The sequence below is a fragment of the Aulostomus chinensis genome, chromosome 7, assembly GCF_037954235.1.
Source record: "Aulostomus chinensis isolate RoL2024-O1b breed Wild chromosome 7, RoL_Achi_v1.0, whole genome shotgun sequence".
In the NCBI taxonomy this organism is placed as follows: domain Eukaryota; kingdom Metazoa; phylum Chordata; class Actinopteri; order Syngnathiformes; family Aulostomidae; genus Aulostomus; species Aulostomus chinensis.
Genome location: NC_141326.1, coordinates 11648057 through 11661517, shown reverse-complemented (window position 1 = coordinate 11661517; position 13461 = coordinate 11648057). Strand labels below are relative to the sequence as shown.

At 43.1% G+C, this 13461-nt stretch overlaps 1 protein-coding gene across 8 annotated transcripts in view; it reads left to right on the top strand.

The window, feature by feature from the left end:
* Positions 1 to 286: 286 nt before the first annotated feature.
* The window catches only part of abcc8 (ATP-binding cassette, sub-family C (CFTR/MRP), member 8), a 53471-nt gene continuing 40296 nt past the window's right edge, over positions 287 to 13461 (top strand). For 3 of the 8 annotated variants that reach the window (XM_086208406.1, XM_086208407.1, XM_086208404.1), the window contains exons 1-6: positions 288 to 664; positions 4003 to 4159; positions 7199 to 7340; positions 9018 to 9139; positions 11034 to 11200; positions 12883 to 13125. In XM_086208406.1, the coding sequence (XP_086064532.1) occupies positions 644 to 664; positions 4003 to 4159; positions 7199 to 7340; positions 9018 to 9139; positions 11034 to 11200; positions 12883 to 13125 (852 nt within the window). In that variant the 5' untranslated portion in view covers positions 288 to 643. Of the gene's footprint in view, positions 665 to 4002; positions 4160 to 7198; positions 7341 to 9017; positions 9140 to 11033; positions 11201 to 12882; positions 13126 to 13461 lie in introns of all 8 variants that reach the window. The other 5 variants (XM_086208405.1, XM_086208403.1, XM_086208410.1 and 2 more) reach the window with 3 other exon arrangements.

The following is a 13461-nucleotide window of genomic DNA, read 5'->3' as shown; positions in this document are numbered from 1 at the left end:
AATTAAATGTCCACAGGGGGCAACAGAGCTCCTTCTTGAACGTCAGCTATAAGCATTCCTTCATTCCGCCTTTAAGCCCGCGGGTTTATAACATAGGCCTGGTTTATCTCTCTGGTCACAGGAAACGGCTCAACTGTGAGAAAACTGTAGGTCACAAAGCACAAAGAGACATCGGACCAAGACGATGTGATGTGTGTTCATGTGTGTTACGTAACAGCTGTGTATGCAGTCACTCTCTCCTCTCATCATGGCTTACGTGACTACTGTCTGCGGCCGGTTTCAGCGTCACATCGACCGCCGTGGTGTGTTTCGTGGAGCGCCCCCCTGCTCCTGAAGCCTGCGACAGGGTTCAGATCAGGGGTGGCCCTGAGTCCCGGAGGATCTGCCCTCTTACCCTCCTCCTCCTCCTCCTCCTCCCCCCAGCGCCTCTTCCTCCTCCTCGGTACCCGGGTTCAGCACCGTGGACAGCTCCCCTCGGTTGCGCGGTCACATCCAAAATTGGACGGTAAGAGGTCGGCTGCTCTCTGAGCACATGAGAAACGGACATTTGGGAGACTACGTCCTTTGGTCCCTGACAGCTCCGACACGGATGTGACAGTGCTGAGGAGGGTTTAGGGAGTCCGGGAAACGAGGCCGAATCACAATGATCTCACGATATAAACCGGTAAGTGGAGGACGTGTCACCTAGTCACTCCCGCCGACCGATGCTTTGACACGACTTGCCTTAGTTACATGCGATATGTTCTCCACCAGTGGAGATTAGTTCTACAAACCAGAGTTGGATACAGATCGCCTTCTTAATAATCTAATTTAGAAAGAAGCCCTGCGTATCCTGGGATGGCAGATTGTACATCTGAGATGATTTTTTCGGGAAGTATAGAAGAGAGTTGCTCGGATGCAGATGGAGTGACCCTCGTCCTCCCTCTGTCACAGAGAAAGTGATCTGTGGGGAAGCTCCACCAGCAAATGCATGATTCATCTCACTTTACTCTCACAGACAAACTCATCTCTCACACGTGCATACACACACACACACACACACACACACACACACACACACACACACACACACTTCTGTCTGCATCTGAGTGCTTGCACGACTGCACATCTACTCTTTTGTGACATTTCAGGGTTTTATCCATCGTTCCTGGACCGTGCTGTAAGTCTACTGGCTTTGACCTAAAAACTGTGCCTTGCTTTTCTCTGCTGCTCTTTGTCCTGCACATTCTCCTCGTGCAGTCCAGTAATGTATGACGATAACCTCGCATATAGACCCCTACAGAATATATGTTTTATTTAAACAATCTTTTTCAAAGGTTTAGCTGCCGCCTACTGCCCAGAGGTGTAAAGTCCCTCACGTGAGGAGCAATTTGAACGGTGACAAGGCTACAGTTGCTGTCTCCTCCTCAAGAATCTCCTTACTTCCAGACGGCTCTAACAATTCAGCGCTTCTGAAATATTCATCAACTTACTCTTATTATTTTTGGATTCTGCAACAGCGGTGAGTGATACGGACAAAGTCATTCATCCCATGCTGATGAAGAGAGCATCACAAGCCTATTTCTGACCTGCTCAACCTTATAGTTTGCCATCTGTCTTCTCTGCTGCCAGAATAATGGAGTACTATAATGGCAAATATTAAAAAAATAATCCTTTATTGTGCAAAGCACAGCAGATGCCATGGTGACTGGTATGTTTAGCGCGATGGCAGGAGGACATCTCACAGGAGGGTTTGAATTAATTTTTGGAGGAGCAAAGACTAATGAGGACACCAAACCAGTATTGCCAGGTAGGAATTGTTGAAGTGTCATACCAGGGTCTTCGAATTATAGTGTTTTTAGGAAAATGTTTCTATGCAGGTACAAAATGTCTTATATTTCTGAGTCGAACTGAACTTCTGGCTCGCATGTTTGCGCTCTGCCCCAATTAAAGCTGCAAGCAGCGATGAGCTGGGCCTCGCACCGCTGAGTGCATTGCAGCATGTGGCAGTTATTAAGTGTGCATTAGGGAACAGTCCAATGCTGCAAATTGGACTTCCAGCGTCCACTAGGTGGCCCTATAGAAGAACATGTTGTGCCTCTCTAAATCATGTGAAAACAACAACGTGTATTTTGATTTAAATCGAGTGATGTTTGCTACATTGCCATCGTAAAACTGGGGGGAGAAAACTCCCAGTCTTCTCGTTACCATTCACCAATTTGTAATGCGGTTTCTGACCTAATTTGACAGGCATCTGGTCGATCCAATAGAGCAAAGCTTCAAAATCATGTCATTTCCTGTCACTAGCGGGTGGTACTTTGAATGATATGCTTCAAGATTGAATGATACCAGCACGACCTGTTTCATGCTCTTCATCTGAGATTTGGAGGGTTAATCGGCTGGAAAGACAGCGGACTTCTGTTCCCTGAACATATAGAGAAGCAACAAGAACAATGAAAATTGATTAAAAAAAAACACACATCTGATGCCTTATTCAAAGATTCCATGAATAAAATAGAGGAGTAAAACTGTAATTCAAAGCAAGACATAAGATTCGGACACAGATATAATGCAGGAGAGCGCCCAGCGCTCACCTACAGTGAGCGGCGAGTTTAGTGAAACAAAGGGGCTTCCTGCCAGAAATCCCTCCCTGCTTAAAATTATTTGAGTTTCAACAAATTGAAATGATTACTGCTAATAATACCAAATGTTACAACTTTACGGGGACATTGATTGTTTGATCGTTGCGTCAACATATCTGGCAACGCTGAGACAAACATCCATTTCCATTATCTTTGTGTTTATTCTTAATGTGAACCCGCTGATGGCTGCTTGTGTAAACAATCATGTTAACTGCTCATTACATTTAAGCTTATCTCTATCCTGTTATGATGTGAAGGTCACCAAGCCATGGATTATATCAAAATCATTTTAACTGCTAAGAAAAGGCCATGCACCCATCCCTGTTGATACGTGGATTATCAAATTCTGGTCCCATGTGGGTCCGGCTGATCCCTCTGAACAAGTCATCTGTCGTTGCCTGCAGCGGGCGTAATCCATCCGTCCCTCAAATTCATTCATATTTTATGTCATTTATGCACCTTTGCACCCTATTTATTTCTTGTTGCGGTGATCTTGAAGAGGAATGTAGGATGTCGTGTGGTAAATGAGTGAAGGGAAGAGTTATGTAATTCCTGCAAACGTGCTGTTGGGATTAAGATTATATAGCGCTTGCTCATCCTACATACGTACCTTTGTATGACGTTTGCACTGTTCATTCAGCAGCTGTGCTGCCTCTCTCTCTCGCTCTCTCTCTCTCTGTCTCTCACTCACTCCTTCATTCAGCATTTTCCTTACCCCATCCCCCGCTCATTTTCACCCTCCAAGTGGCTGTGTTGCTCAGTCCTCCAGCTCGCCTGCACATTCTGCCACTGTGCTCTCGTCTTCCAAGGTCGACTCTGAGCTCTGGTGTGCAAAGAGACAGGAATAGCAGGTGTACTGCAGAATGCCGCCACTGTGTGTGTGTCAGTGTGTGTGTGAGCAATGCGAGGAGGTGTGAGTGCATTCCAGTGGAACTGCGCAGCGTTGTGCAACTGAAGCCTCAGTTTCAGAGGATGTCTGCTGACTGCAGGCGGACGGGATGCAGATGTTTTTCCCCAGCATGGCCGAGAAAGCTGCTTAGACTGCCAGAGAGGAGAGGGAGCTGCGGCTGCGGCTGCTGCTGCTGCACTGGACTGTGACTGTCGTCTCTCCCCCAGCCCTCCCTCTGTCTCCTCTCTATCTCTATCTCTCTCTCTCTCTCTCTCTCTGGATCTAGATTTTGGAAGCTGGATTTGATAGGGACTAAAAAGGAGGTCACTTTGGGAATTGCCAGGATCCACTGAGGGCGCCGTACTCTCTGAAAAGACAACATGCTCTGAGAGACAATCTTTTACATCTGTCTGTCTCTCCTCTGTCTCTGGTCCTCCTCCTCCTCCTCCCCCTCGTCCTATTCCTCTCCCTCCTCCGGACGGTTCCATGCAGAGTTCTGGTTCCACCATGTCCTTGGCGTTCTGTGGGAATAACTCAACGGCCTACAATGTGGATAGGGGGGTTCTAAACAACAGCTGCTTCCTGGACGCGCTCAATGTGGTGCCACATGTCTTCCTCCTCTTCATCACCTTCCCCATCCTCTTCATTGGTGAGTGTTGCAAGGAGGTGTGATGCTCAACCTACACACACACACACACACACGAGTGCACGTGCACACGCACACGCACACACACTCAGATGAACACTAGATTGATGGGTTTGCTGACAGTATCATTACTTGTCCTTGTATCAGTTCATCTTATTTATCTTCACAGCTACTATTTTTGTTATTTATCATGGGACTACTGAGAGAACATCAAATTATAAGGCTGAAACACATGAATACACTTTTACTTTATTAATGAGTTAGTTTCACTCTCTGTGGGTAGAAATATGAGGCCCTTGAGCGTGTGTGTGTGTGTGTGTGTGTGTGTGTGTGTGTGTGAGAGAGAGATCCCTCTAATGAAAGGTACAGAATCAACCAGATGCCGTCATCCTGGCATGGGCTTACACATCTCACATCCTCCGTTCCCTGTCTGGCTGCTGGCCCTCCAATCAGTGTCGTCATCAGTGTGTAACAGCCTGGTGCTGCCTCGCTGCTGCTACTGTCACCCTTGCCCTCTCATGGCAGCGAGTGTGTGTTCATGTTCATGTGCACATGACCATTTTCAAATCAGAAAAGTGTGTTTTTTCAAGCAAAGCAACACTTTATCATCCCACGATCACTTTGACACCATGTTCCTGTTGCACAGTGTGTTTGAGGATGTGCAAGAACATGCAAACCAGCATTTACACACAGACAGAGCTGTTTGCATGTTTTCAGAGGATATTAAACTAACTCCCCTAATATCTCACTAACCCTAACTTTATCTTGACCCTACACCAGATTTTGTCCCTAGATTATATTAATCTATATTAGAACATAAGAACTTGCTATTCTTTTGTGTATTTTATCACGTTTTCCTCATTTTCATCTCTGTTTTTACTGTCAATATGTTTCTGTTTGGGGATAAAAGGTTTCTAAGAAGCCTTTAGAATTCTTTCTTTCTCCATGAATAATTTTTTTCCCTATTCAATTACATGGCAACACAGACCAACCAAATTATGCTAATGAGCAGACTGAGTGGAAAGGCAAAAACACTCTGAAACTGCGTGGTTGAAGAGAACCCATCTGGGAGTTGCACGCTATTCCTCTCTCTCTTCTGTCACTCTCAGCTGTTGTGCTCTCACTTTGTCACCCTGGAAAGCCTTGAAAAGGATTCTGTTTACCTTGAGATGTTTGACAAAAGAGTCAAGGTCCTGTACTTCCTGCTGGCTCGTCAATGATGCTGCGAAGACAAAGCCAGAGGGAGAGACTTATTCTTGTCCAGACGAAAAGCCTGAAGGAGCCCACGACCTCTTATTGCTTGATTTAGTCAAGATAATCAGATCAATATGGAAGCCCTGAATGGCCATAATCATAATTTTTTTTTCTGATGCTGTTATCATAACATAATAACCCTATTGTCAAAAGAAACCAGAATATCCCAGAGATGAGAGATGAGTTTCTTACTTTTCAAACATGAATTCTTGCCTGTTGTCAGATATAATGGGCCCTATTTAAATGACCCGTGGTACCAGGCTGTACGGTGTTACGTGTGAGCCAGGGTGTGTTCAGCTTCATTTTGGTATTTAGAGGGAGTGTAATCAGAGGACTGAGGAGACGAGAACGCTTCTCATCTGGAGAAACGGACCTCTCCCTACGCCGTATGTCTTGTGTTTATGTAAGGAAGCAGCAGGAATCCACTGAAGCCATCAGAGATGAAGCAGTTCTGGGAGGAGGTGGCGGCCGGTGTTTCCACGTTGTTGGGCATCAATCGAACAACATTACATTTACGCGCATCCGCTCGTCTGATTGATTCGGCCTTTAATACGCTTCACACATAACGCCAGTGACCAAAGACCAGCCTCTTCTTGGTCCATGGTGTGAACGTTTTTTCACCAGACCACACCTCCTTAACATACTTCAGCACCTGTCAGAGCAGACAGAGCCCATGTTCATTTGATAGTTAAAGGGCAAGGGCGCTCGATGTGAAAATGTCATATGCTGCACCTTAAAACGAGCAATGACTCTTGCGCTTGACTGAGCGCCAGCTTGCACCATGTTTACTTTGCTTTATTAGAGCCCAGTGTCTGTTTAGAAATTTCCACTGGTGTTTTTTTCTTGGTCTTTTCTGAGATACATTCAGTCAGCTGTAGTACAAAACAAAGACAGCAATCAAGAAGTGTGAAGCTTTTGACTGGATGTAAACACTGCAATGATTTCACCTTTGGTGGGTGTGAAATGCATTGAAAACTCTTGTGTAATTCAGTGTGAGCAATGCTTGTAATGGCGTTTGATCTTTGGTGGAGTGTGTACCAAGAGTCACAGGTGGTACAGGATGCTCAGTATAAAACGGTCCATTAAATTTAAATTTTGGATCGTCATGAATATTGACAGATATTTAATTGGATAGGCCACATTTATAGATGCCAGCAGTTGCTTGGGTCTGCCAAGCAACTGCCTGCCAATGATGTTGGGTTAAAAACAAAACAAAACAAAGCAGCTGATGATGGTGTTAATTTACGAGCGTGGGCTTTTTGTGCCACACCTGAAGAATTAGTTACTCAGTAGGAACAGCAGCAACTTCCCTTCACTGAATTATCTGCAAGTTGGTGCTTATTTCATTGCATAGAGATGGGACCCAATCCTGGCTAAGTGAGGGGAGAGGGGACACTGTCCAGAATAAGAGCTGTTCTAATTGACATAACGGTCAGCAGGTGCCTAGTCAGTCACCGCTTTGCCTGCCAAACAGTAGGCAATGAAATGAAGCTGGTCATAAAACACTGTTGGTCACTTCTGAATAGTTAATAGACACTGGCAGGCTGCCATCGTCTCTGCAAGGCCAACTCTTCATTCATGCTCATGGTATTCCAGGTTGCACTGGAAGTCCACAACCCCCAAATTAATTTTAAATGGAACTCTGGTCAAGATATAGAATCTCCTTGTTCTTGCCAATTTTCGATATTTAACTCCTGTCTGGAGTAGATTTGTCAGGACCTTCTTTCATCGTTACTGTTTCTATGCACTCGAACTGAAACACCATTGATTTTGTTCTTCCCGTGTGAGGCTGGGGCAGCCAGAGTTCCAAGGTCCACATCCACCACAGCACCTGGCTTCACTTCCCCGGTCATAACCTGCGCTGGCTCCTCACCTTCGTCCTGCTCTTCATCCTCGTCTGTGAGATCGCAGAGGGCATCGTCTCAGATGGGTAGGTTGTTGTTTTTTTTGATTCTGAGACTAACTCATCTCCCTCCGTGTGGAGCTTGTCATGTATTATCTTTGAACTCGTGATGTGATGTAACAAAATCTTATTTCAGAAATGTATCGACCTTTAAAGATTCTGTGTATGCATTTTGCTGGGACTAGATTAGCCTGCTGTGTGTCAGCGGTATTATTGATTTCTTCAAGGATCATTTAATCAACTTTACCCATGAGATTGCGGGTGAAAGCCTTTAAGAGCAACAACTGCAATGACTGAAGGGCCTGGGGAGGATAGGGGGATAAAGACAAAGGTTGTGTCTTCGTATAATAAAAGTAAACACAAGTGCCTTAAATTCAAAATAGCAAACATTTTTACAGCATGTAAGCTTAGCTTTTAAAGTTATGTGTTTATATTTACGTTCCCGTGAACTCAAACATTAGCATGCTAGCACAACACACAACAAATCTCTGGAAAAATGTTGGTTTGGGAAGTTGTGTTACTATGCTTTAGTTTTGATATTTTAAGTTAAAAAGGTGTTTGCTAAACTTGTTTAACTTGAGTTCTCAGTCTTTTTTTTTTTTTTTTCCAAAAATTAATTGCAGTTAGCTGGGTAATGGTTTGCTGAATGCTTAATTGTTTGCACTGGAACTAATTGTCACAATTTTGTAATAAAGATAAAGAAATTTAAAAAATATATATATATTTTTTAAAAAGACCAACTATTTAAACTGTACGATCCGTTATTTTATTTATTCCTTCCATACATTATTTTAGCTCGAGCTAGGCATGGACAGCACGATCCAGTTTTAGCACTGAGAATTGGAAAAATACATTGGGAGCTGGAAAGCTAACTGTACCACTGGCTAAGAACGCAGTACCGAGAACATTATAGGAACGTTTGTTTTCTCCTGAATCCAACCAGACTTTAACGATTGAGTTGATTCATGAGTAAACATGGGTAGTTGAGACAGTTGGTAAGAGAACACTCCTTATGAAAGATGAAGAACAAACCAAAGGGTCACAGTGGGTGAACATAATCACATAACCAGGAGAAATGAAGCAATACATCATTTCGTGTTTCCATGAAGCATTTCCCTGGCTGGAAATTAATTTGTATCTAATTAGCACGGCCAAATATAGATGTTTTGCTCTCTTAACCACATAAAATGTTACCTTGAAAACCTCAGACACAAAATTGTAAAAATAGCACTATCTATCTCCAAACTGATCCTCCCGTACCTTCAATGCGGGATTTGTTTTTAAAGCTTCCCACTCATAACACAAAGTCATGAGATGAAGAGCGCGTTGGAGTAAAAGAGCTACATGTTTATGTTTAGTGATGATCTTGCCCAATATAGGCAGGCAATTTTTGGACCACCCAGGACCCCAGAGCTCTAGGTCTCTCTCACCAGTATGTTTGAATAATTTCTAGCAAACACACTCTATTATCGCTCCTAAATAGGCCTGAACAGCTGTGAACATGGGGGCGGTTGTAAATTTAGCAGGCTTTGCACTGCAGGTGGACAAGAAGTAGAGAACAGTGAAGAAAGGCAAGGGATTGATGTGCTTTATTTCAGCTGTTCAAACACTCTACTGTAACAGAAATAGTAAGAATGTGCTGAGGACATCATTACAAATAGTCCAATCATATAATGCTTCTTCTCATCCTTTGTCTATTTGCAGCTTCAGCCAATCCCCCCATCTTCACCTGTACATGCCTGCTGGCCTGGCCTTCATGGCTGGCATCACCTCGATTGTCTACTATCATAACATAGAGACCTCCAACTTCCCCAAGTTATTGCTGGGTACAGTATTCTTCAATTCAACTATCACTTTTTTTTATTGATTATTCACATATTCACTCATTCACACACACACACACACACACGCACGCACACACACACACACACACACACACACACACACACACACACACACACACACACACTCACACTCAGTGAAGATGTTCAGCATGTGCATTGGTCATGTGAGGAAAGATCCACTGAACCCAGTTCTATAGCCAAGTCTTCTATAGCCTCAAAATAGAAATAGAGTATTTCTGAGAGCCTATTTTAGAATTTAATGCCTGAAGTAAGTGCATTGTGTTACAGAAAACTGACCTTTGTCACCAAGTGCTTTATGTTAGAACAGCTGTAGTGTCAATGAGCGAATGTGATTATATAAAAAGGTCAACAGCGTTGCTGCAGTCATTTACAAATGAATGGTTTGTTTTCTGCGCATGAGGCTACATAACGACTGAGGGCATGGTTACAAGCTCTGAGGAGACAGCGATGATCTCTTTTCATTCAGAGAAGGAGTGTTAGCTGAAATACTAGCATCACCATCCTTTAATTTCTCTCTTGCTACAATGTTCTGATAACCCCCATGGAAACTTTTTTAGATAAGGTAGAAATACTCCAGACCACATAGAAATCTACTGGAATAACCATAGAGAGAAAAGAAAATATATTTTGTGGCCACAGAGGGAAAAAAAAATGGCCATAGAGAGACAGGGGAAATAATGTGGCCACAAGATTCCACTTGGTTGCTCAATTTGACTCATTTAGATGCCACAAAACATAACTTGTTCACTCAAATTATTGAGGTGTAACTTCTCAAGCCATGACATATCATTTTTTTCCCCCTCAATTCAATTAATTTCTGGCCACCGGACTTGTGTCAAACACATTATTTATGATCTTGTTGCCACAATAGATTAGTTTAGATTTTTGGGCCACAAACTAATTAAATTGAGGGAACAAACTATATATTGTGGCCACAGATTCATAAAACGGAGGGAAATGTTGTGTCTCCTTGCCTCAAAATAAGTAACTGAGGAAACATGTTGATCTTCTGGATATAAATTAATGTAGCTGAGGAACCAAATTATAGCTTGTAATATTCAAATCCATGCTCCTCTCTCTCTCTCTAAATGCTCCACGGCTCCATAAATATCAACCAAACCTATTGAATATCTAGAAATCCATGTTTGCCATTTGCTTTTGATGCATCTGTCAACTCTATTTCACATCAATTGAACCCTTTTTTATTTTCGTTTCGCCCCGGCAGCGATCACCGCATTACCCCACACAGTTTTCCTTCCCGTGCCCTGCGTCATTAGCTGGCCTGCCTTTGCTCCTGCTCACTTCTCCTGTCACATCGGTCTCGAGAGGGAGTTGGCATTCGCTAAATGGAGACTGTTGAACATCTAAATGGAGCTCGCTGTCTCTATCGGCATTTTATGGATGTTTATTTATAAATGACAGACGTAAACACTGTAATCTGACACTCGCTTTATTTACTGCAGTAAATCCTTAAAAGCACAATTGGAAGAGATGGACAAGACAGGGAGACAGGAGGCTTACCTGTGAATTACTGGATGAAAATGTGCTGACCTTGAAAGCTGCTGGATGTACATCGCTGAAGCATCATTCTGTAATGAGAGGAGGGAGAAAAAGGGGGGGCGGATGCAGACCAGAGCCATAAATGCAGCAAACATACTATCTTTTGACTTTCTTTTCGCTCTTGTAAGCCATGCAACAAAACAAAATGTTAAAATAATGTCATCCAGGCAGCCTGATTTAATAAAGATGACGAATACTCATTCAGGCTCTAATATGATCAGGCTCCTGAAGGACACTACCATGAATCATTTTGGGCTTGTCTCACTTGGTGTCCCTCCTTGTTAAATCTCCTCAGCGCTGCTGATCTACTGGGTACTTGCCTTCATCATGAAGACCATCAAGTTTGCCAAATACACAGAGCATGGCATCGGCCCCAGGCAGCTACGCTACTGCATCACTGGCCTGCTGGTGCTGCTCTATGGACTCCTACTAGCTGTAGAGATCAATGTCATCCTGGGCAGGGTGAGTGTGTGTGTGTGTGTGTGTGTGTGTGTGTGTGTGTGTGTGTGTGTGTGTGTGTGTGTGTGTGTGTTCTCACGTGCATACAGGCATGTTTAGCCTTCACATTGTTGCCTGTGTTTAGCTTTAGTCCTCATTTGAAATCCAAATGGCTGTAGTGGTTTAAAGGTGTGCCCGATTATTACCACGTTCAAATGTGACTTACAATGCATTGGAAACTGATTCTGAGGCCAATGTGAACTTCACCAACTTGATTTTTGGATATTTGAACACAGATGGAAAAAATGTCACACTGCTTTTCCCCCCTTTTGCCCCTTGTCAGTTTCGAGCGTGTTTGACCCTGTAAACCTCCACACCAAGTACACTCATGATATTGAGTTAGAGTCCTCTGGGTGAACCGCCAAACGATTACTGTCTGTTGAAGCAAATACTGCAGTTTGTTGAAGTATTGGATCATAGCTGTGTAGTCTGTTGATTTTTAGTTCTCTCAGTCCACATCATAGCCCGCTAATATCTCAACTATAAGATGGAGGATGCAGTCGACAGTCTTTGGCCGTCCCCAGACAGCTTCTTTAGTGCTTCCATCGGGTTTGTATATCTGACTGAGATGTCTCAGTTTTGATTGGATGCCTTGCTGATAAATTTCACAAATTCATGTCGCTTGCAGGATTAATACTCGATGAATACTGTAAGTGGAGGTATTACTGCGCTGGAACCACTCTTTTTAAACTAAGTCTGTTGCGTCGTGTCTGTTCTTCTGCTGTATAAGCTCCAGTCCAGCGTCCGTGTTTTTTTTATAATGGCCTTGAAACTAAAGCATCCGAGTGAAACATTTGCCAGCATACAGCAATTTCCATAGTGATGTCTGAAAATTTATCTAGTTTTAGCACCAGCTACAATTAAACCCACAAATCAGACGTTTTCAGCTGCTATATCCATTATGTTGTAGCTCCCTTAGGCAGGAAGAAGAAAATGACAGTGTTTGTGTTCCCTCATCACGGATGATTGTTTTCTCCTGAATGTCTAATCAGCGGTTGCCTCCTAAGGAGGAGGAACCACTAAATGGGGAACTAAACAGTAATTAAGTAAGTGGATAAGTCGATGCTTTTACTTTAAGCGTGTTTTAATGAATGTATTTTTGATTTGCTGTATGGTGACCTTGAGTGCCATGAAAGGCGCCTTATAAAATAAAGGTATTATTGTTAGTAGTATTAATATTATCATTACAAGTTAGTTAGTAGGAAAATAACGTAATAAGCATACAAGTAAGTTAGTAGGGAGGTAAATTAGTTAGTAAGTATGGTATTTAAGTGGGTAAGTCACTTAGTAAGTGGGTGAAGACAATTCAGGGTTTTAACATTTCTGCTATATTGACAGAGATTTCTTTTTAAACTTTTTTTTTAAACATTTTTGATACTTTCCTACAGAATTTTACATGGACACTCATAAGGCCGGTCCACAGTAATAATATGCCTATGGTATTTTTTTAGATTCTTATGAAAGCAAATATCCAGTTGAGGAAGATATATTATCAAGGAAGGGATTTCACATCATCAGTGCGTGATGACAGGATGAGCCGGCCTGCGTTTTGCTCATCTAGAAACTCTACGTGACCACTGTCACGACAGAAAAAACAACGTTGAACGTGTAACGACGCTGGTGTTTCTATCCTTCTTCTTTCACAGCGCTACATGTGTTTCGCCAACCCAACAGAAGTGAAGCCTCCTGAGGACCTTCAGGACCTAGGCGTGCGTTTCCTGCAGCCTTTTGTCAACCTGCTGTCCAAAGCCACCTATTGGTGGATGAACACCTTCATTACCTCCGCTCACAGACGACCCATCGACCTCAAAGTCATCGGAAAACTACCCATCGCAATGAGAGCTCTCACCAACTACATGAAGCTGCGAAAGGCCTTTGAGGACCAGAAGGTACAGCCTTTTCCTTTCTTGAACAACGGAAGTTTACAAAGGCATCAAAAGCCCACATGAAACATTCAATAAAGACAAAGTGTTGCTTGAGTAAATATTACATGAGAGCACCGTGCTATTTTTCCATGAAATGAAAGGCGTTCGCAGAGAAATCGATGGGCACCAGCTCGTGGTGTAACAGACTATAAGGACTGTTTATTGTGTAGGAGATGAGACACGAATTTAGCATCTGGGCTAATATCACCTTCTAAAGTCTGAGATCTTGTAAGTAATGGAGTGAAAATCTCCTTCTTCCATCACCGATGCTGAATAAATGGATAATCATGGATAAGACAC